This window comes from Pseudopodoces humilis, chromosome 1 (genome assembly GCF_049639895.1).
Source record: "Pseudopodoces humilis isolate 2021_Gansu_Grassland_sample_001 chromosome 1, ASM4963989v1, whole genome shotgun sequence".
NCBI classification, from domain to species: domain Eukaryota; kingdom Metazoa; phylum Chordata; class Aves; order Passeriformes; family Paridae; genus Pseudopodoces; species Pseudopodoces humilis.
In genome coordinates this window covers 1,932,098-1,955,862 of record NC_142200.1, presented here as the reverse complement: position 1 = coordinate 1,955,862, position 23,765 = coordinate 1,932,098, and the positions used below count along the sequence as shown (strand labels likewise).

Sequence of the window (23,765 nt, the reverse complement as noted above, 5' to 3'; positions counted from 1 at the left end):
TCAGTGAGTTTGGATCAGATTTATATTACAGCATCATCATCAGACTTTGTAGACACCAATACAATGATTAATGCGGGAGCACCCATTGTAAACATATTGCAAGCTGCAAAATAAAGGACATTTTTATTCCTGACTGTATAAATCAAGGAAATAGAAACGACCTAGGCAGTGACCCAGGATTTCTGGAAAACCTCTGAGTTACTCTTCAGTGTGTGAAATATGTAACACATAAACCATGTGAAAGAAGTGCCTGGATGCTGCTAAAGCAGGGCCCGCGTCCTTTTGATCTAACAACAGCTGTTTTTATTTTGGATTTCAGCAGAATTCGATGTGGTTTGGTCAGTCTGACTCTGACCTTTGCCGATCTGTTCCTGCAGGTCCAGGATGCCGTGAAGTGCCGGGTTGTGGATCGTCAGGAGGAAGGGAATGGGGACTCAGGGGGGTCATTTCAGAACGGACACGCTCAGCTAATGGTAGGGAAATCTCCCACTTCCCCTTTAGTAAGTGGTTTATAGTAAGGGGTTTAGTTTTTAGTAAGGGGTTTATAGGAATTTTTAACTCATAACTTGCAAACAGAAGGCTCTGTCCATCACAGATCCTGAATTCACCATTCTTAATTCCTTTAAACTTTCACTTGAACAAACACAGCACTTAAAATGGATGTTTTCACACAAATCCAGGGTGTTGCGCTGTAATTTTAAGGTTCTCAAACTCACACACCAGGTTTTGCAGAGGTCTTGGTGAGATCCTTTCTTTCCCAGAAAAATAAAGAACCACAATACACCTCCCATGTCTTCCAGACCTTTTCATCCCCATCAAGCTGCCTTGTCCTTGACTGGAGCTAGGAAGTAGTAGTTTAATACTGTTTTAATCACAGTCTGATAGGTTATTATCATAAAAATGCTGTCTCAGAGGGATTTTTTTTTTTCTCTCAAGAGCATACTTTGCTTCACTGGAAATAGTTTAAGCTCTGCAAATTGTGGTCCTGTTGTTTAAGTCCTTTGCAAACAGTAAAGGAATAAGCTGTGGGGCTTTGCCCTGCATCTGCTCCACTGTTATGATGTAGTTGATGCAAGAAACATTTCATTTCAGAGGTTAAGATAAAGATATCAGGGGAATCAGAGGATTTGAGCAACTTCCAAAAGCTCCTGGTTAATATTAGAACTACAGCACAACCCAGAGATGTTTTTTTTCCTGTCACTCCTGTGCTGAGCAGTTTCTGCCTGGGTACGAGGCCTCATTTCAAACAGCACAATCTTGGAGTCAGGACATCAACAGAGGTTTAATTCCACCACACCTCGGTGGTGTTTGCTAAAAACAGGTGCCTCATTGCTCATGTAAATGCAGAGTCTTCTCATTTTCAGACAGGTTCTCACTCTGCCTAATTTGGGTGATTATTGCATGCCTGGTGCTTTGGCTTCTTCAATAGACACCGTAATCACACCCAGTCTCAATCCTCTTTTCCCTAAGTTAACACCCAGAGCTTTTTTATTCTCCCTCTGTAAATCACGTCCCTTCAAATTATTTATATAACCCCCTCCAGATTCTCAGCATCCTGGAAAGAAAGTGGATCCTGTTTTTGTCAGTCTGTCGTCGCCGCCACAAGTTTCAGGGTTTTGCTTCTCTGTACAACTCCACATTTCCATTCATTATCATCCACCTTGCAAAATTCCGAGTCAGCTACGAGATTTTTAGCAATGTTGCATTTCCTCCTGCGCTGCTGATGGGTGTGTGGGGGAGCAGGGAGCTTACAATCACTTTCCTCACATTCCAGCACAAAAAGCTGCGGAATCTGGCTGTGAGTGATGACTCCTCACTGGTATTTTTAGAGGGGTACAATGTTATTTTGTTGTAAAATCACCAGAGAAATCAAAAGCTTTTGCAGGATGGCATTTTTGCTGTTACATTTTCCATTTATCTCCAAATCTGCCCAACTAGTGAAAGGGAGCTTAGCTGAGTAGAACTGTTTTCCCCACAAAATCTTGTTGACTGGTATTAAATATGAATATATTTCATATTTCTGTCTTTCATTTGTTTATCAGCAGAACCTAGTGCAGGGTGTTCAGCTGCATTTTTCTGGAACTCCTATCATGAAAATGAGATTATATTTCTGTGTGTCATCCCATTTTCCCATTTGAATGTTAGTTCAGTCATATTTCTCTTCTGTTCTTTTCAGATTTGTTTGATATCCCAAAGAATTTACTGGGAAATTAACATCAGGATGGCTGAGATAGTTCAAAAACACTTGGCTCTCAACCTGTTAATATTAAAGTGTTTATCCCAGGGGGATGGGGATTTTTCCCACATTCTTCTCAGTATTAAAATGGATTTAATTTCATCACATTAATACAGTTACATTAAATGTCTTTCTGAAATGATACCAGAAATAATCAGCGAACTCTTCTACCTTTTGCCAGTGTGCAGCTTCCCCATTACTCCATGAAAGCTCACGGCCTGCTGTGACTCAGTTTATCCAGTTCTTTGAAATGTTATCTGCTCAAAGCTTCAGAAAAAGGATTAACTCCTCCTGAGAGAAGAAAGGAGTTCCCTTTGGCTGCACAGACCACTTGAAAAAGTTATTCAGCCTTTGTGCCTGTGGGAGCCATTGATTTTATATGTTAAGAGTTTCAGAAGCAGAGACTTGTTCCCACTTCATGTGACTTGGTGACAGATCACAAGAAGGCCCAGTGGGGGTGGAGCATTCCCAGCAGGGTCCCCAAATCTCTTTAATAAAGGGTGGGGAATCCACTTATATTCCAAACAGTTTGGGCCAGGAACCTGTTCCCTGTTTTTTTAGGAGTGTGCATAAATGTATTCCTGCAAGATATTTTAATCTGCAGCCCAGGAATAAGTGAATGGATGAGCAGGTGAAGCCCAGTTGAAAAGCAATGTTCCAGCTTTATCAGTGATAAAGTTCAAAAGCCAACTGGTGTAAAAACGTGGCATGTTTTCCATGTTTTAAAATCCAAACAAAACCTCTCTCCTGGCAAAGGCTGTGCCTACCTCACTAATTAAAGTGGGGGTGTTGCATTTTCCAAGTTTTCCTGTCCTTCACCACCCCCTTTTGAGCACATTCTCTGTGTTCTTTGTCTTTCAGACCGATTTCGAGAAGGACATGGACATGGCTTGTAGATCAGGTGAGCACATCACAGGTGAGAATCAGCAAGTGACCTGGTTTGGGGATTGAACTAGGCCATTTTTTTTTCCCCCTTTCTGTTTCCTTTGTTTGTGTTTCGGTGCCTTGCATGTCCTCGCGTGGGTTGCCTTTCCTTTCCTTTCAACCCTGGCCAAAAGAAAGCAACACCCTGAATTCTCCCTTTGCTTTTCCTATTTTCCCGTAGCTCTTTTGGCATTTTAACTGAGATCAAACCTTGCCTCTGAGGAGTTGTTTTTTGCCATGAAACAGGGTGGCAGAGAAGAGCATTGAGGAAGAAGAGATGGGATCCATCTCTTCCTACTGCGATCCTTCTTTGTTCCAGCAACAAGGGGAACGCCAGCCTCAGGCAGCTCTATGCTCATGAAGGGTGTCTTTGTAAAAAAGTCTGGAATCTGGAGAGCCTTCCCACCACCCCACCTGGCTCCAGGCTCCTCTGTGCACCTGGAGGTGGTTGGATCTCTCCTCCTGTGCCTGCTTCTTTCTGCTATGTGTTCATCACACAGGCTCCTTTGGATCCAGAGGATGTGCATGAGTTTTCCCAGTAATTCCAGGGGTGTCTGTGCTGCCTGGATTCTCCCTGGCTGTGCTCCTCTCTGCAGGTCTCGTCCTCTCCTCATCCTGGCATGCCTGACCTATTGGCTGGGGTTATTTTTCTTACCTTTTATAGATACTGAGGCTTTCATTTTCCCAGACTTCTCCCTTCTGCCAAGCAAGAGAAACACCAGCTTGCTTGGAAATTGCATAATTCATATCTCCCAAACCAGGATCTCCCCAAGCCAAGGACAGCACACTCTGTGTTCAGTTACCACTACGGCAAAGCTTCTTTGTCTTTTTATTCATCTTTCTTTCTTGCCTTCCTCCTTTCCTTTTCTCTTGTCTTCTTTCTTTCTTTCTCTTGTTCTTTCCCTGCCCTGCTTTTTTTTCATTCTCCCCTCCTCTGTCTCTTTTTCTATAAACATCTACCTGTCCTTTTCATTTATCTTTTTCTTTATCTCATCTATCATTTATTTACCTGCTTCTAATGTATTTATCTATAATTCATCTCTTTCATTCTGTCTCGCAATCACTTATTTATCTCTGTCCTCAGCTGTCTGTCTTGCTGTACCTGTTATTTATGTATTTCTATCTGTCAACATTTGTCCCTGTCACTGTGTTTCTGTGTATTGTCTGTCACTGTCACTATCATTTATCTGTCTAATATCTATATCTTATTTATCTTTTCCTGTCCTTCTCTCTGCCTCACTCCCTCTCCCTGTGCTTATCACAGTCACAGTATATTTATCTCACTTACCCCTGTGATATCTTATTTCATGGTCTCTTTCTGTCCATTTATCTCTTTTCAGGGTCTGTCCATTTTTTTTTTCTTTCTGCTTTTCTGTCTCACACTCTCTAATCTAATTTCTAGCTGTCAGCCTCTTCTCATTTGTCTTCCTTCTTCTCTTCTGACACCAAATATCTCAGTCCCAAAAAATCGTGTGTGAAAATTGTGTGTGTGGGGCCATGTCTGAGTCGAGGGGATGCTCAGGGAACATTCACCAGGCACAGTCAGCTGTAAACCACTGCAGATCCCAGATTCCTCCTCTAGAGGAGCCTTTCTGGATCTGCCACCCCACCTCTTAATCCCAAATAGAGTTTCCCAGAAAAAAGGGAAAGAGCTGATTTGTTTCACGTGATTTCAGGGCGGGAGCCCCTGGATCAGCAGCTTGCCAACAGCCTAAGCTTCCCCTCCTTTGCCAGCATCCAGCTCTACAATTTGTATTTGTTTGCCTGGAGATTCTCCTCCTCTCATAAAGTGTTATTAGGCTGTGCCAAGATAAGTGGTTAATAATAAACCTCATTTCAGAGACCTTTTGGAGTGGTGCATTATCCCACGCACTCTGCTTACTGAATAATAAAAAACAGGAACCTGTCCAATGGTTTCTGGCCATCATTTCTCCTGGAGGCACCATCTCCCCTCCTGTGGTGGACTGGAGATGTGGCTGAGACCACTCATAACCCCTCCAACATTGATCCCCGCGTAGGATTTGCTCCAGAGCTCGGTGCTGAAAGCTCACTCCTCTCCATGCTTGGAGATTGCCAAGTGAAAACCTCTCCAGACCTATTTTCTGCACCTGACGTGGGCATGGAGAAGAGCCTGGATCAATAAACCTTGATGGGACTCCCAGCAGAGGGGTTTGACTTGCTCTGATTTATCCCAGCGATGCCAAGACGATCGTGGCTGCCAGAGTTTTGTAGCTTTAAAATCTTTTTGCAAGCTCTTTTTATTCTCCTTGGTGCCCTGCTCATCCTGCCTTGCCTGCTCTGTAGTCTTGGGGGGGTGAGCTTTGATCTTCCCTCACTCCCACTCGGAGCTGGTAGGAAAATCAGTGTGTCCTCAGTGCCATGAGATGCCCACATCCCACCTCTGTCCCACATGGAGCAGCTGAATAATGTCAGCTCATCCCAAAAATCCTTCTCCATGGTCCTAAAAAAAGACCCATTTACCTACTTTTATTTCCTCCTTTCTTTCTCTTTTCCTGTGCTGAAATCCTGGGTAAGTAGCCCACAACACTGTCCCTGCCCCACAGCCTGATTCCCACGGTTTTCTGATTTCCCACCCAATGGATACATCAAGGTTGATGTCATTATTTTCCCAGGATCTTTGTTGCAGCCTGAAGTTAACCAATCAATAGATTGTTATGTCTGGAAAAGGGGCAAATACCTGGAAAAGGGGAAAATGTTTTTGGTTTTGGTTTTTTTTTGTGGACAGTGTTGTGTGGGAATTGGTGTCCAAATGTCCTTTATGACGAGTTCACTTCCTCCTCAGTTTAAAGTTTTCTTCTCTTTTTAAGGAATATTCCCATCACTACTTGCTTTCCTGAAGGGAAGTCGAAAATTGCTAAATAATGAGCTCTCACAAAAGCCTTACCATGGTTACTGGAATGTAAGATTTTTTTGGAGAGCAGTTTGAAATTCCTAATAAAATACAGTATATTTCAAAATATCAATTTATTGACACTGGAACTTAAAGGAAAAGAGCAACCTGAAGTATTTTAGTGAGTTAATACAAAAAATTAAATTTTAAGGGAGCTGGAACTCAATGATCTTTCAAGTTCTCTTCCAGCCCAGGCCATTTGATGATTTTATGGGTGTATGAATCATTGATAATGTTGTATTTCAGCTATTTCCTGAACCAAAATAATTTTTTTACACAAAAGCAACTTTTTATTTTAAAGAATTCTACTCCACAGGCTAATATTGTATAGATTTCATATATACATGCATATATGAGATGTACTAAATATCTAAAAATCTCTTTGGTTTTCAATGTGTTGTTATCAATATGTTGGCCTAGATGGGAGTTTTGGCCATGGTTGTGTTGGAGAACTCACATCCCAGAGAGCTGTCCCAAAATAACAAAGTTTTTTTTTTCCTCCCTACCTCTAATTTTGCCTTCAGTATCCTGGATTTTGAAAATACAAATAATTTTAAACACCGTTGTGCCTCTTTGGGAGAGGTGCTGGTGGGGAGTGGCTGTGGGAGGTGTCTGGATGTGTCAACAGAACCCCAGGTGAGGTGCTGAGGACGCTTGTCTGTCTCCCCAGTGCTGAACAAAGACATCACCACGTGCAGAACCTCGACCATCACAGGGACCCTGAAGCGCCCGTCACTGCCCGATGAAGAGAAACTGAAGCTCAGCCACCAGAAAGGCTCATCCAACTTCAACAGTCTTCCAGCCAACGTCTCCAAGATGCACCTTCAGGGCTCCCCACACTACCTGGGGGCCATCAACCTGAATGAGTTCAGCAACCACTCCCTCACGCTGAAGAAGGACAAGAACCAGCCACCGAAATCCATCTACATCTGCGACGGGGACATCTTCAAGAAGTTGGACTCGGAGCTCTCGCGGGCGCAAGAGCAGACCATGGACACCAGCTACGTGATCCTTCCCACCAACACATCCACCCTGAGGGCCAAACCCAAAGATGAGAGCAAATACAGCATCAACATCGACCAGATGCCTCAGACACGGCTCATCCACCTCAGCATGGCCACCGACCCCGGCTTTGTGGTCAAGAGTCCGCCGCGGGAGCCGGTGACCATGGCATGCAGTGAGGTGCAGGGTTCCTCCATGATCCAGCAGCAGCAGCAGCTGGCTCCACAGAACATCTCCAACGAGTCACAGATTCCCAACAGCCTGTGTGACACGGGTGACTCAGGGAACTCGGGTGTGGTGTCCAAGAGCGAGACCGTCTCCACCCTCTCCATGAGCTCCTTGGAGGTGAGCGTGGGTATTGCAGTGTCGTTCTCAGCCCAGGGAGGTGTTCTGCCCTCCCATCCGGCCACTCCAGGGGGTTGGGAAGAAGAACTTTAGGGAAAATGCAGCCCAGGATGCAATGCCAGTGCCATATTACCCTGAGAGGCGTGTGCTCATATTTTGGAATGTGATGTCACAACTTCCAGAGCACATTCCATTGCTGGATCAAATATTTTTAGCCCTATGGGTGCTGCAAAGTCAAAAAAAAAAAAAAATTGTTAATTTGTCAAAGATTGTTGATTTTAATGCCAGGCACATGACCTGCCTTATCTTTTCCCCTTTCTATCCTCTGCCCTATTTCCCATTTTGATGGTTTCAGTCATGATACAGATGAGAAAACCCCAGTGATCCAGGCTGGATAGGGCTTGGAGCAACCTGGGATAGTGGAAAGTGTCCGTGCCCATGGCAGGAGGTTGGAACTGGTAGATTTTAAGATTCCTTCCAGCATAAATGACTCAATAACTCTAAATATTTGGCACTTCCCATCATGAAGAGCCAGAAAAAAAAACATTAAAAGTGTAGGAAAAGGGAAAGGAGAAAGACTCTTCTTGTTTTATTTACTAACCTTTTCCCATTTCTTTCTCTCCCAAATGCCCAGAGGCGGAAATCCCGGTACGCAGAGTTAGATTTCGAGGTGAGTACACCCCGTTCTGAATGTTGGTCCCAAATTTTTTGAGGCATTATCTCACCCTTGCCAGAGCACAGGAAATCCATATTCAGCCTGCTCATACATGGAAAGAGAAGTCCTTCTAGAAATTGTCCTGCCTTTCCTTCTGAGCAGAAGATAGAATTAAAATGCAGACACAAATTATAAAGAAAATGAGATTGTGGAACAGTTTCTAATGAAATTACCTGAATTCTACGTGTCTGGGTGAGATCTGAGCACATTTAGAGGTGACAAACAGGAAAGGCTGGGCATGGGGACAGGTATCAGTTAAGGAAGGGCAGCAAACCTTCCTTAGGACATTAACAGTCAAGCTCAAATTCTGCAGCATAAAAATTTGATTGTTGCAAGTTTAAGGGTTTTTTTCAGGTCAAAAATTAGTCTTTTCCACTTTCTCCCACCATCTCACCTTGAAAGTAAAGGCAGTGCTGCAGTGGGTCCTGAGTATGTGCTGAAGGCACCTGCAGGAAGACAGAGCTGGGATTTAATCGTGTAACTCTGGTGGGAGGACGTGTTCCTGAGGAACGGGGTTTGCTGACCTGTGTCCCTTTGTGTTTGCTGCAGAAAATCATGCACACAAGGAAACGTCACCAAGACATGTTCCAGGACCTGAACAGAAAACTCCAGCACGCAGAGAAGGAGAAGGAGTCTCCAACAACGGACAGCAAGGTTAGTCAGACACTTCCAGAAGCCCTCTGGTGCCAGCAGGAACACGGGAAACAGCAGGAAATTGGTTTTCTACCATGCATGTTGCAAAAAACCACACGTGCACCACACAGCAGCCTGGGAGGAGGATGTCTGTCCCCATGTCTGTCCATGGTGTCGCTTTCCCTGTGTCCTTGGCATTCCCACCCATGTCATCCCTTTGTGCCCTATTCATCCACTCCTAGGCAGGAACTGGAAATTGACCATGAGGAAATCTGGGGGGAAAGTGGAGAGGCCATAAAGAGGGGAAGCATCTCCCCTCCTTTGTGGGGCTGAGGCAGAGGCCAGGGTAGCAGTGAAGGATATTTAGGATGGCCACAGCACTGGGATTTAAGGTGTGATGTGGGGAGCCCATTTGGGCGACTGGAGCTTATTAAATGTAGTTAATTTGTGACAGCTGATCGCCTGTGATAGGAGCATGCATAAATGACTGAGTCCAGATAAGGCCATGAAGGTTCTCCAAGGACTGGAACTTCTCTCCTATGAGGAAAGGCTGGGAAAATTTGGATTGTTCAGCCTGGAGAAGGCTCCTAGATGAGCTTGTTGTGGCCTTTCAGTCCCTACAGGAGCTGGAGAGGGACTTTGGCAAGGTCATTTAGTGACAAGACTGTGACAACCAACAAGGGCAGGGGCTTTAATCTGAAATAGAGGAGGGTTAGGTTGGGTATTAGGAAGAAATAATTCCTTCTGGGGGTGCTGAGGCCCTGGCACAGGTTGCCCAGAGAAGCTGTGGCTGCCCCATCCCTGGAAGTGTCCCAGGCCAGGTTGGATGGGGTTTGGAGCAACCTGGGATGGTGGAAGGTGTTCCTGCCCATGGCAGGGGGGTGGAATGGAATAATTTTTATCGTCTTTTCTAACCCAAACCTGTGATCCTGTGATATCCATGTTTTTACTTGTCAGGAGCAAAGTTCCAGGGAAAAGGGGATTCCTTTAAAGGACACAGACTTAGGGAAGGACCTCTCAGCCTTTCATAGGGGCAGAGATCTGAGACTGGAAAAAATTATCAGGAGCCTCTATAATAATTGGTGTTGTAGATAATAAAATAAGGAAGAGCAGGCAGATGACACCTTCCATGTGTCTCAGCCAGCTGGGCAAGGACTGAAGGGCTGCAAGGAATTCTTACAGCTCCAGCTGAAGGGAAAAACAAGCGGCAGAGCCAGGTTGACAGTGAGAAATTGAATTCCTTGCACTCAGGAGAGAGGCAAGGTGAGCTGATTATCGCAATTCTTGGTGATTTGTAATCAAAGCCCCTCATGACAAGAAAGACATTGAGGGGCTGGGGAGAGAGGGACAACAAAGATGGGGAGGGGTCTTGAGCACGAGTCTGAGGAGGATCACTTGAGGGAGCTGGGGGGACTCAGCCTGGAGAAAAAGGAGGTTCAGGGGGGACCTTCTGCTCTCTTGAACTCCCTGACAGGAGGTTGGAGCCAGGTGGGGGTCAGTCTTCTCTCCCAGGTAAAAAGTGACAGAACAAAATGAACCGGCTCCAGTTGCACCAGGGGAGGTTCAGGTTGGATATTTGGAAAAATTTCTTCACTGAAAGGGAGGCCAAGCATTGGAGGAGGCTGCCCCAGAGAAGTGGTGGAATCACCGTTTCTGGAAGTGTTCAAAAACCACATAGCTGTGGCACCTGGGGACACGGTTTAGTGGTGGCCTTGGCAATGCCGGGTTAACACTTGGGTCAGTGATCTTGGAGGTCTTTTCCAACCTCAGTTCCATGATCCTAAGAGAGATCCAGGATGTTGCACCCCCTGCAATGTGGCAGATTGGTGGGGCTTATTTGGATGGGGCTCCCTTGGAGGGAAGAGCAGAGCTCAGAGGGCGATGGAACAAGAGGTTTGGGGTTTTTTGGAGGGAAGCAGAGCCCTACAGATCCTTTGCTCTGTGTTCTGACCTCACAGCATTGCTGTTCTGAGCTCCAGAGATGCCACCCCAGAAAATCCTGCTTTTATTGCGTGTGGCAAGATGTCATTGTGGGCTGTCCAGTGTAACAGAGTGAGAGGCACTGGATCTCCAGGTTCAGATCAAAGAATCCTGCCTGGCCCAGAATCCCAGCGAGTCTCAGTGTCACCTCTCTGGGTTTTGGGTTTTTTTTGCACTTATTTCAGTATGACACAGCTGTTAACCCCAAAAAATGCTTAAATCCGGTGTAAAAGCTAATCTGTGGTCTGTTTGCAGGAGGGGTTTATAGATTGGGAAGGTTTTAGCATTTCAGAGATGCATCTGTGTAGAATTAAAGTTGCCGCTGTCAGCATCAAAGAGCTTTGAGCTGCTGAAGGAGGTTCTGAAGGTGGCTCTTGCATATTGACTGAATCTTTTTCAAGTTGGGAATTTTCCCTTGGATGTAATAGGAGAGGGGGAGTTTGTGAAGAGCAGGACTGGCAAGTCAGGAGTGGGTATTGGTTTAAGAAACATCCAAAGCAATGCAAAGTTAAATAAATAGGTTTTTTCCAGCCCTTTTTCTACCATTTGTTGCTGAGGACTCCATTGGAGCTCAGGCCCCATCTTCAGCTCACCCTGAGAAGACAAGGAGCAGATAACAGGGATTAAGGGAGCAACAAAAGAATGCTTTCTCTTTTATGTACGTTTAGGTTATAAAACAATGGAGTGTTTCTTCTGGTGGCAGTGATAAAACAAACCTTAGTGTAAGTCTGGCTTTCATTTGCATTGCAGAGCATCCTGGGCCTATCCCAACCCCTTCCATGACATGAATCCTAACATTCTTTAACCAGCAGAAAGCTCTGTGCCTTGTGGGCATGAACAAGGTCATCAGGACCCTGGAGTACCCCTGAACCCTTCCTCATCCCAGAGCAGAAAGGAAATTTCCTGTGTCTGCTCCATTTGCCTGCATTGCTGTTCTCTCTGATTTCCCCTTTAAATAAACCACCACAAAGTCAAGCTCCCAAGTCTCTCTCCCCAGGCCTGGCATTTTCCCAACCTCTGCTGGCAGTGTGTCCCATTGTCCTCAGTCCTTTCCAGGATAGGATGCTTATCCTGACCTTGCTGTTCCTCTCTCCTCCCTCAGCTCCAAAGTCAGAAAAGTGCTGATGAAACTTGGAACTGGATGTCTGCACAGGACAGGCATCCTGTGGGGATTCCTAGGAATGGTGCTGGCCATTTTTAGGGATCAGTTTTTCAGGGATTTTAATGTAAATGCCATCCCCAGGGTATTCCAGTGCACTTACTGAATCACACTAAACACAGAGCTCCTTTCCCATGAACTCCTAAATTGTCAGATTTTAAGGAAACACCAAGAGAAGAATGGGATGGAGGAACAGACTTTCAGTCTCTTTAAGAAAAAGGGGGGAAAATTCAATCATCATATTTATTTATTGTTAAGAATTTCTCCAGCTTCAAGGGTAGAATATTATTTTTAGAACCTCTTTTTGAGGGGTTTTCAGCCAAGACACAAAGGTTTATACAAGCACAGGTGTTCCTCCTTTTTAGGTATCCTGACAGATGGAAACTTGATGGATAAATGTTAGTTCTGTGTACACTTGATAAAGAAAAATGTCCTTTGCTGTCCCAGAGAAGTTACTGGCAGAGCTGGAAACATAGTCAGGAACTCACAGAATCATTAAGGTTGAAAAAGACCTCTAAAATCATCAAGTCCAACCACTAAACTATGTCCCAAACTAAAAATTCCTCCCAGGATGTGACTCCACCACTTCCCTGGTTCCAATATTCAAACCAAATTTTTTCCTAATGTCCAACCTAAACCTCCCCTGGCACAACTTGAGGGCATTTCCTCCTGTCCAGTTCCTTGGGAAGAGAGACTGACCCCCATCTGGATCCAACCTCCTTCCAGGGAGCTGTAGGGAATTTTAAGTGGCAGCAGGTTTGGGGATGAATTCTGCTTTTCCATCAGCCTGTGGCTGAGGACTCCTGATCCACATCCTGCTGGGATTGGGGTGTCCCCACTGCCATCAGCTTCCTAACGAGTAGGGATGGTGTGTCAGAGAATTATGGGAAGCAGGATAGTTCCTGGAATGCCAGTCAGGTCTGAATCTTGCTCATATTCCAGGCATTCCCAGGGATGTGGCACTGGCCACAGTTATTGTTTCACTGCAGTTATTTTGCTGGAAACCAAAGCACATCCCTTGTGGTGAACTAAGCTGAGCCTCAGAGTACAATATCAAAGAATTGCCCCTCTTTGGGGAATAAATATGGATTTTTCCCTATTTTATTTTCCAGTTTATTACATAAAGTTTATTCCATGGGACACGTAGTTTCTTCTGTCTGTACCTCAACTCTAAAATGCTCCCACTGGAGGCACACTCTACTGTTCCTGATTGAAATCACATTTTCCAGCAGGATCCATGTTCAAGCCCTGGCCACCTCATCCCTGCAGCAGAAAAACGTGGTCACACTCAAAATGGCTTTAAGCCGAAGGAGGGACATTGAGCTGGGATACTGGGAGAGAGTTCAGCCCTGTGGGGCTCTGGCACAGGCAGCCCAGAGCAGCTTTGGATGTCTCATCCCTGGAAGTGTCTGAGGTCAGGTTGGGCAGGGCTTGGAGCAACCTGGGCTCGTGGAAGCTGTCCCTGCCCATGGCAGGGGCTGGAACAAGAGGATTTTTTAAGATCCCTTCCAAACCCAAACCGTTCTGGGATTCTCTGGTTTGTGGCTGTAGGGACTGATCAGAGATGTAGGCATGCTTTCCCAAAGTTAATTTTTCCATACCAGGGAATTAAGATAGGAGCAGGGTGACATCCAGAAAGATCTGATGGTTGCCAAGTTGAAAAGTCAAGCTTTTAATGCACTGATGGATCTCTGTATGACCTTGTCATGATCCTGGCAGGTCCCTTCCCCCTCTGGATATTCTGTGGTAAATTTTTTCTCCCTTGCAGTCTTCAATGTGAGGTGAGGCAAGGGAGGTGGAAGTGATTTTTTTCCTAACTCAGAAGGAAGTTTTGGGGTTGTAGGCAGGATTTTTTTCTTGCTGGAATTTGGCACAGATTTTCTCTGTCCACCTGAAGAGATGGAAGAATCTAAAAATAGCACCTCAGGAGCAGCTGGTTTGCTGTGCTCACCCTCCTCCCAAACCTGCAGAGGTTTCACACTGTTGCCCTTCCATTTAATCCCAGACCAAACTGGAAGCTGCTGTAGCCCCTGAACAGAAAACTGAATGAGCTCTGTGTGTGTGGAATATTTATCCCCCATGACAGCTTATTTGCAACCAGGAAGCATCAAAGGAACCAAAGACTTGGAGACAACCACAGCAGGATTTGCATCAAAATACCCAGCCAGCCCCACCAGGCATCCTGATGAAAATCTAAAGCTCTCTTGGTGTCTGGGATGCACCAAACCCTCATTTTTAAGGCTGCAATAAGCAGTGAGTGGCTTCCACGTGAATTATAAATCTCTCTTTATATAAGGGAGATGTTGGATGTATATTGGAATGTTAGCTTGGGACTGACTCAGACAGCAGAATTCTTCCTTCCTAATCACTCCCATCACTTTGACTCCTTCTTTACCTCCCCAATTGCTACCAAAAAAAAAGAAAAAAATCTCATTGTTGGATAACCTTGCTGCAAGTTTGTTTCTCCCTTTCAAAGCTTGACCTTTGCCTGGCAGACTGCAGGCTCCACCATGCAATTTCTTCCCCATTTTCCTCCTAAATACACAGTTACCCAGGTCTGAATTCTTGTAGCTGAGAGTTCTTCACATTAAAGCAGGGTAGCAGTAATTTTCAAGCTGCTTTGTACTACACAGGAACTATTTATCCTGTGCAGATCTGTGTTCTCAGGGTTTAACATCTCCAACGCTGCTGCTGCTCCCTGGGAGTTAATTGCTAAAGAAATTCCAGGGTTTGGGCTGGACATTGAGAGAGGTCTGTGGTTTTGTAGGCTTTTAAAAAAGCCAAGGTTTTGTTTCTCCTACGCTTTGATAGCACTGGAAGTGACGCTCCTGCCTTCCCCCTCAGCAGGAATCCTTTGATCCAGCACCATTAGAGAAGCTGGAATCACATCCATATCCCTCTTTTCCTGCCAGCATCTGGCTCGGCATTCATTTTAAACAGCAGCTCTGCTTGTGCCAAGGTCAGTGCTGGACAGAGCTCTGCAAATTCCTTGGATTTCCTCCTGCTTGTTGATGAGCTCCCTGCCACATTCAGCTCCCTGCAGCTGGAATGGCTTTTGCTTTGGCTCCTGTCCTGCAGCTCACGTGCAGGATCTGGACCCAGTTTATAATTCATGGAATCACAGAATGGTTTGGATTGGAAGGAACGTTAAAGATCATCTCATCCCACCCCCCCTGCCATGGGCAGGGACACCTCCCACCATCCCAGGTTGCTCCAAACCCCGTCCAACCTGGCCTTGGACACTTCCAGGGAAGGGGCAGCCACAGCTTCTCTGGGAAAAAGACAGAACTCTCAAATCTCTGTTGATCCTGAAAAGCGCCTGCTCCAAATCCCATTTTAAAAAGGTATAAAGTTTTTTTCTGCCTAATTTTTCCTTATTTCCTCCTGGACAGTGTTTCTGTCTTGATTTCTCACTTTTTTTTCTCACAATGAGATTTTTCTTAGCTTTCCTCTTTTGGCATCTGGAGGTTTGCCCATTCCAGCAGCTTTGGCAGCCTAATGCAGTGTTGAGAGAAAAGGACCGTGAAGTGGGCACGGAGTCACTGCAAAGGGTTTTATGACAGAGGGCAGGTTTATATTGGATATTGGGAAGAAATTCTTCCCTGGGAGGGTGGTGAGGCCCTGGCACAGATTTCCAGAGAAGCTTTGGCTGTCCCATCCCTGGAAGTGTCCACAGCCAGGTTGGACAGGGCTTGGAGCACTGGGATAGTGGAAGGTGTCCCTGCCCATGGCAGGGGGTTGGTATGAAATCATATTAATGACCCTTCCAACCCAATCCATTCCCTGATGCTATAATTTTATGATTTCATGAATATTGATTGATCTTGCAGCTCATCCCCAGGCAGGGCTGTGTCTCCCTGGTGCTCCGTTACAGGAATTGGAAAATTTGGAATCTGCTGGCTGGGTGTCCCTCTGCAAGGGAAGTTCCACTTTTGGGAAGGGTGTCTCTGTGTCACATCTTTAATCCTCTCTGCACTGCTTGAAGGCAAATTTTAACAGACCAATTAGCGCAGCTTTTATAGGGAGGAGCTCTGCATAAAGTCTGATAATTACCGCCATAAATTCTGTTATGAAAATGACGTCAAATCTTAATTCAGTCAGCCATAAACCATCTGCCAGCTCCCAGGTATCAAAATACACCATCAGTCAGAAGTTCACCTCCTCCTGCAGATCATCCAGCACCTTTTGTCCCCAGAATTAGGGGACAATATCTGTCCCAGAGAAACCTGTTCCCTCTGCTCCAGCACCAGGCAGTGCCACCAGCACATTGAAACTCCTGGTTTTTTTATACTCTGAAGTCTGAATAATTCTTTAGAGAGTCTAAATAAATGACTCTATGAAAAATCATGTTTTGGGTGCTCTTGGTCCCCTCCTGGATCCCCAGTTGCCCCCATGAGGCAGCTTTGAGAGTTTTCAGCATTTTAGGGAATTTATTCCTCCAGGTGGGCTCTTCACAGACCGTAAGCATTGTCCCAAAAAAGATTGGGATTGGACCAGCTGGATTAACAGGAAGAATGCTTTGGAAAACAGCCTGTTCCTCATGCTGGTGGGGCCACAGGTGTTCTGTGCAGCCTTCAGGCTTTTCTAGAGTCAATAAAAGACTTCCTTGATCCAGAGCCTGTTCACCTTCAGCAGTGTGGCTTTGCTAGAATTTGTGTCACAGCCACCCCTTCAGGATGGATGAACTTCAGGGAATACAGAAGCAGAAGACAAATTTTTATTGCCTAGCAAATGCTGGGTATTTCAAGTTTCCTTACTGATTTCAAAGTTAAAACCACAAATAGTTTCTACTTTTGGTTTGTTTTTTTTTTTCCAATTTAATTTAATGAAATTCTGAACAATGCCAGCCACTTCCTTTTATTTTGCTTTTCTCCTAAATGAAAAGAAAAGGAAAAAAAAAAAGAAAAGCATAATCTTTGTAGTTCAGTAGCATAAAATGAAAGAACTGCAGATACTTGTTTCTGAGAAGGAAAGGAAAATTTATCATTCTCTAAAGAAACAAGACAGCTTTCCCATTTCCTAATCACTTTTCATCTACATTGATCTGAAGTTGGATTAGATGAGCGTGAGCCACATTTATCTTTCAAATTCCCTGCTCTACGCTCTGAATAACTTCATCCTGGACCTACAGTCATCAGTGTCATGGGGAGAGACCATTTGGGTCACAAAATATCCTTCACATTGACACCAGAGGCAAGGAAAACAGCAAGGGAGTAGCTGGTTCCAGGGGAGTTATCACCGAGTGCTCAGAGGAAAGCCCTGAATTGCTCCTCGGGTTATTCGGGGTAACCATAAAAACCAGGTGTTAAAAAATGAAAACTAACAAAAAACAGACCAAAACCCCACAAAACAAACACAGGGAGGTGCAGCTTGAGCAGCCTGAGAGGTTCATGGGCTTTGGAAATCAGAGCTGTGCCTGAGAGCAGACTCTGGGGCTGTGCTTATGCACTGCAGGGATGCTGCTCCTAAGGAAAAGAGTTGCACTGGGATGCAGGAGCTCGGGATGAAGCCAGCCTGGACCCCTGGAGGCAGCACAGGAAAGCGTGGAGGGTGAGGGAGGGGATTCTCCCCCTCAAATCTGCTCTGGTCAGACCCTACCTGGAACCTTTTGTCCAGTTCCCAAGCACAGGAAGGACGTGGAGCACCAGGATGATCAGAGGGATGGAGCAGCTCTGCTGTGAGGAAAGGCTGAGAGAATTGGGATTGTCCAGCCTGGGGAAGAGAAAGCTCCAGGGAGACCTCAGAGCCCCTTCCAGTGCCTGAAGAGGGCTGGAGAGGGACTTAGGACAAGGGGTGGAGTGCTAGGACAAGTGGGAATGGCTTCAGATTGCCAGAGGGCAGGGTTAGATGGGATATTGGGAAGAAATTCTTCGCTCTGAGAGTGGGGAGATCAGCACAGGTTTCCCAGAGAAGCTGTGGCTGTCCCATCCCTGGAAGTGTCCAGGGCCAGGTTGGATGAGGCTTGGAGCAGCCTGGGATGGTGGAAGGTGTCCCTGCCCATGGCAGGGGGTTGGAATGAGATAATTTTTAAGGTCTTTTCCAACCCAAACCATTCTGTGATTTTGTGATGATTGATTTTGTGATGATTCTCTGAAGACCCAAGGTAGGGACCCACCACCATCACCTTTCCATACCCACCACGAGTCCTGCACGGGTGACTCTGCAGTCTGCCAGGACCAGCTTTAGCAGAAGGATGTGTGGATTATCTCAATGCACTTTGCCTCTGTGTTTGTCAGATTTGGGGCTTTTCTTAGCACTGCACCCTAAACACCTTTTATCCCAAATCCTCTTCCTCCAGCTTAAAAATTCACAGCTAAAATGAAAGTCAGATAAAATGAATGAAGGAGACTCCCAATGCCACCAGGATGATGAACACCTCCAGTTTGGATCTGGTTTTACCCCAGCTCTGAGTGTGGGTGCTCCCTCCTTTCCCACCCCTTATTTTTCCTCCACAGTCCTGGCACCAGACAGGGACTGATAAACATTTCCCTCCTTCCCAGAAGCTCCTGGGATGTGTCAGGCCGGAGTGATGGCTCTGTCCCTGGCAGAGCAGCTCCGGGTGCTTTCAGCCCCTGTCTGGGGCCTGTGCTGGCTGTCTCGGAGGCACCAGGCCCTGAGCCAGCCACAGTGCCTTTTCCAGACAGATTACACATCCCTCTCTCCAGGTTTTTTCTTTCTTTTCTATGCATAGCTCAGTTTTGCCTCCTGTCTGTAAGGATTGCTAAGAGCCCACAGTGGAGCTGGAGGGAAATTCCAGGGTTGGAGCGTGAGCCCAGTGCCGGTTTCTCTCTGCTGCTCAAGCGGCCAAGACCCCATAAAAACTTTTTTTTCCATATGGAGGGAAAGAAAAGGGTAGCTGTTCCCAGGAGCCTGCTAGCAATTCCCAGGGTGCCCTGTGCCAAGAGTGGATTTTCTTTTGTCTCTCAGCATCCTTCCCAGAGCTCTGCCAGGCTGATTAACCTGCTCAGAGATCCCAGAGGGCAGCGGCCCCTCCTGCAGCCACCCCTAAGCCAGCACTTCCCTCACAGCATCACCAGAGAAGTCTGATCCTTCTCTGAGAAATGGAGAACTAAGAGCAAGTCTCCCTTCTCCATTTCCTCGTTTTCCAGGGCTCCTTTTCATCTTCTAACTGTGAATAAACAGCTTTGGAGTCACTAAGCCCACCACAGTCACAGGTGAATACCACACTGATAAGGAGGATGGAAATGACCAAGTAGGGTCAGACCCAAGGGCAGTTTCTGCCTCTTCTCCATGGCAGATTAAAAAGGATCTTGGAAAAATAAAGTGGCCAGCCTGTGGTGGTGCATCTTAAAAAAGATCCCCAAAACTCCAGGAATTTGTGCTCAGAGACCCCTTGATGCAGAGTGGTGTTGCTTCACTGGATAGCACCAAATGGATGCTGTTTTTGTGTTTCCATGTACTTTTCATGAGTCTGGAAGTTTTCAGGATGGACAGAGAGTTGTGGAAAGGTGTCCTGGAGGTTGGCTGGGCACTCTGGGCAGCTGCCAGCTGCCAGGGTTCACTCCTTGGTGCTCTGGAGTTCCTTTGCTGGAAGAGATTATCCCAGTCCCCACCATCAGTGGTCCATTCCTATCATCCACAAGCCTCTCAGAGCTTCACAGATCTCTTTTACATCCAACCATAATCTCTTTTAAGGCCTTAAGGCGGGAGTTTGTAATCTTTCCTCCCACAGGACATTCTCTATAATTTCATCCATGGCTGGAAACTGGCCACATTTATCATTTTCCCTTTATCCTTCTCTCAGGAAGCCCACAGAGTGCCCAGAATATTCAAGATGCAGGTTCAGAATGGAGCTGTGCACTGCCATAACAATATTTCCCATTTCATTCTCTCTTCCTTTCTTAATTTTTCTCTTCTCAACAGCTCACAACATTTAATGTCTGGGGTTTGAATAATTATTGTCACCCTTAGGTGGTGTTCCCCAGTGACAGGGCTGATCAGAGGCCAGTGCTGGAGGTGTGTTTGGGTTTTTTTTTCCCCTCAGTTTCTGTTCCCTCCCTGGATTTGCAGCTCCTCTTGCTCACCAGCCCGTGACAAGGGAGGGCTCTGAGGTTTGCTGATCACGTTCAGAGAGCATGGTCGGATCTGGGAGCATCCTCCCAGCATGAAGGAGAGGCTGAAGGTCGGGAGTGTGGCAGCTGGAGAGAGACTGTGAAAGCAGGGGTTGGCTGCAAACTTGATGCTGAAGGTGGCCATAAATAATGCCATCCAAAAAGTGCACTTGTTTGAGGGGAAAAAACGAATTATTTATGAACTTCATGCATAAGATCACTTGTGCTGCCCGCTGATGCAGCCGTGGACATCAGCAGCTTTGAAAACTTGTGGCGTTACAGCAGTGGTGGGAGAAAACAAAATGTTTTTCATTGAAAAAAATATCTGTCTTGACCAAGGTTGTTTTTCTTCACCTTTTGGGAAACTTAATTTTATTCCAATTTTTGCTTTATTTGTGCTTTTTTTCTCTGTGTTCCTTCCTGCTGTATCTTTTCAGGCAGACTGATGGTCTCCAAAAAACACTGTAGGTGGAAATTTCCCTTCAGGAAACTCCCAGCTTGTCTCATTAAGACACATGCAAGAGTTACATAGGTTCCACTTTTTAGTTGCAGCGGTTCTAAAATAAGTTGCAAAAAAAGATAATGGAATAAATCACAAATTTTATCATTTTTTTCTGTCGTATTAGTATTAATCACTGTCGTGTTATATCACAGAATAAAGTAAGAATAACACCAGCAGCATAAGGACAGCTCTCTAATATAGAGTTTAATGAAAACCTCAGCTGCAGATTTCAAGAAATTGAGAACTGAGTGTTTTACGTTTTTTTGAGCAATACTTTTACACAACCTGATATCAAAAAAAACACCCAAACAACAATTCTCTTTAAAAGGACTTAAAAACTTATTTTTCTCCATTTGAATGAAAATTATTTCAGTGTTTTCACTTCACTTTCAGATGTTTACTTGGTTTGTACATTCCCCACCCTCTAAGCTCTCACCCAAAGCTTCCTCCTGGGAATTGTGAGGTACAGGGCAAACTTCAAGCACATCTTATTTTTATACTAAAGCTTGGATGAGCAGAATTCCTGTCTTGGGTGATCCAGCTGCCCCTGCAGGGATAATTCCACAGCAGCTTTCCTGTCAGCACTGCAGCTGGGACAAACAGCAGCCTGACAAAAACGTCTTGGGGAAGGACAAACTGAGGAGCTGGGGCTGCTGGATGAGTCTGCAGCAGATGGGGATTGAGGTTTCCTACGGAGCTGTGATGATCTCAGCAGCATCCTGGAGTCCCCACAGCCTCTGTGTGGCTTCACTTCCCACAAGTCAACGCATTTGGGTGACAGCATCGAGCTGTGACAATTCCTGGGTGTCGTGTCCCCTGGCTCCTCACCTTCTCTCCAGGCTTTTCCCTCCTTGTCATCCTCCACAAGCCGCTTTCCTCCCTCCCTTCCCACTTTTCCTTTGGCAGGAGGCTCAAAAAGGCTCTGTCACGTCCAGGGAAGCATTTTCTTGCGCAGTGCTGGAGTGCTTTTGTGGAGATAATCAACTGTGAAAAGCATCATTGGTGTTTAGAGGGGAGAAGTTGAGTGGACAAACTCATTTAAAGCCTTTCCTTTCTCTGCCCGCTGAGGAACACACCCGTTTTCCAGTCCCTCAGCTCTCCCCAGAGCCTTGTCTTGGTGTCAGGAAAAACGTGGGAAGAGATTTTCTGGATCAATATCCCTGGTGGGGTGGTGGTGGGAGACTGGGTCAGTAAAGCCTCCAGGCCTTGGTGTGGAGTTGATGGAAGTGTTTTCAGCCTCTGAGATGAGCTCCAGCTCCTCAAGCAGCACGGATTTGGTTCCCTGGCAGAACAGGGAGGCAAGTTTTGCTGCAATTAAAGGTCTATAAATATCTGTGCTGCATAAGGAACGTGCATCAAATGCAGTGGGCGTTCAGAAAGACCTCATTGTAATCTGGATTTCATACGTGGGCTGGGTGGGAAGAGACATTAAAGATCCTATAGTTCCACCTCCTGCCACGGGCAGGGACACCTTCCACTATCCCAGGGTGCTCCATCCAACCTGGCCTTGGACACTTCCAGGGATGGGGCAGACACAACTTCTCTGGGAATTCCATTCCAGGGCCTCCCCACCCTCACAGGGAAGAATTTCTTCCCAATATTCCATCTAAACCTACCCTCCTTCATCTTAAAGCCATCACCCCCTTTCCTGTCACTACATCTGTGGAAGTAGAAAAAGATCTGATATTCTCAAAACCACACTCAGACTTTCAGTAGCATAAAACTCCCCTGAAAGCTGAAATATCCAGTCATTAAGTGATGGAGGTGGCAGTGGAAAGAATAACATTTCCTTCTTGAAAATACAGTTCATACACCAAGTGTCATTTTCATTGATACCTCACTTTATTTTGAGTGAAGCTTCACAGAAAAAATTATTTGTTGGCACAAGAGGAGGTAAAATAATGGAATTTCTTGCATTTTGCACTAACTTTTCTTTCTTTCTCTCTCTCCTTTTTTACACTTTCATCCTCCTGCAGCAAGAAAAACAGCAGACACCAAACAAGAGACCCTGGGAAGGCATCAGGAAAGTCCAGTCCCCGCCATCATGGGTTAAAAAGGACATCGAACCTGTGGCACAGTCTCCCCTAGAACTAAAAACTGTAGAGTGGGAGAAAACAGGGGCCACCATCCCCTTGGTGGGACAAGACATTATTGACCTTCAGACAGAGGTCTGAGCAGAAAGGGAAGAAAAAAGGACTTTTTTTTTTTCCGGAAAACAAACGAAACAAAAAAAAAAAAAACAAAAACAAAACCACGTTTTAAAGAAATGATTAAATTAAATCGGAACCGAGCAAGAGAAGTGTTTGGTTTCTTTTGAAACCTTTGGTAAGATGGAGTAACTTTTGTATTGTTCTCAGCAGAGAGGGGAAATATTACTTTATAGAGTATAGTAGCTGTAGGTTCAGGACAACACGAGCTTTCCCAGGCAGGACTGGAGGAGTGAGCCTGGAAGAGAGCAAGGAGGAGGAGGAGGAGGAGGAGGAGGAGGAGGAGGAAGAGGGTGGGGAGGGGCTGCAGGGGACCAGCCCTGCCAAGATGCTCTCGGGTCACTGCCGCACACCAGGAGCCCTCCTGCTCTGCCACGGGGAGGTGTGGAAGGACGCCCAGCAGCCACCACAGATCGGGCTTGTTTGGGGACAGCGAGAGGGGACACCTGCGGGAGCCTCGCTGGGATGTGGCCTGGCTGGGGCAGACCCAGCCTCATCCCTCGCTCCCCCGCCAGCTCATCCAAGAAGGAAGGAGATGGGACGCGCCAAGAAGTGGCCACAAGGACATTGCCACCCCCGGGTGCCGCGCCACGACCTGGCATTGGCGCACGGTCGCAGCGGGTCCCCGCGGACGGGGGACGTGGTGGCGTCACCCGTGGCTCGACGGGTGGACAGGAGAGGTGGGGCTTCCTCCTCTCATCCCTCCCCGGCGGAGGAAAGGACCAGCTCCAAATCTCCAAATCCTGCTCACCCCATCTCCAGGGAGAGGGTGGAAGGTGGTAGACAACAAGACCAACAAGAAGAATGTAGGTCATGTCATTGACTGTTAAATAGATAAACTCAGCACGGGCCTTGCGAAGGTCCTCTTGGCCTCATCCTTTTATTTTATTTTTTTTCTTTTGTTCTGTTATTTGTCCTTGCTTTCGGACTCAGATTTATTCCAAGCTGCCCCCTCCCTGGAAGGCAGAGAGAGAAAAAAGGAAAGACAGATCTGCCGCTGTACCTGGAGATATTGGTAAACAGAGATGTTGCCTTAGGACATTGAGACAAACTGACAACATGAATAACGTCCACTTGGA

The 23,765-nt window shown here is 46.1% G+C and overlaps 1 protein-coding gene across 11 annotated transcripts in view; it reads left to right on the top strand.

Annotated features, from left to right (window-relative positions):
- Positions 1-22,889, top strand: part of ADGRB1 (adhesion G protein-coupled receptor B1) — a 278,660-nt gene extending 255,771 nt beyond the window's left edge. For 9 of the 11 annotated variants that reach the window (XM_088055285.1, XM_088055291.1, XM_088055275.1 and 6 more), the window contains 6 exons: positions 378-473; positions 3,098-3,152; positions 6,742-7,418; positions 8,053-8,088; positions 8,683-8,787; positions 22,456-22,889. In XM_088055285.1, the coding sequence (XP_087911411.1) occupies positions 378-473; positions 3,098-3,152; positions 6,742-7,418; positions 8,053-8,088; positions 8,683-8,787; positions 22,456-22,653 (1,167 nt within the window). In that variant the 3' untranslated portion in view covers positions 22,654-22,889. The remainder of the gene's footprint in view (positions 1-377; positions 474-3,097; positions 3,153-6,741; positions 7,419-8,052; positions 8,089-8,682; positions 8,788-22,455) is intronic. The other 2 variants (XM_088055296.1, XM_088055270.1) reach the window with 1 other exon arrangement.
- Positions 22,890-23,765: the final 876 nt, after the last annotated feature.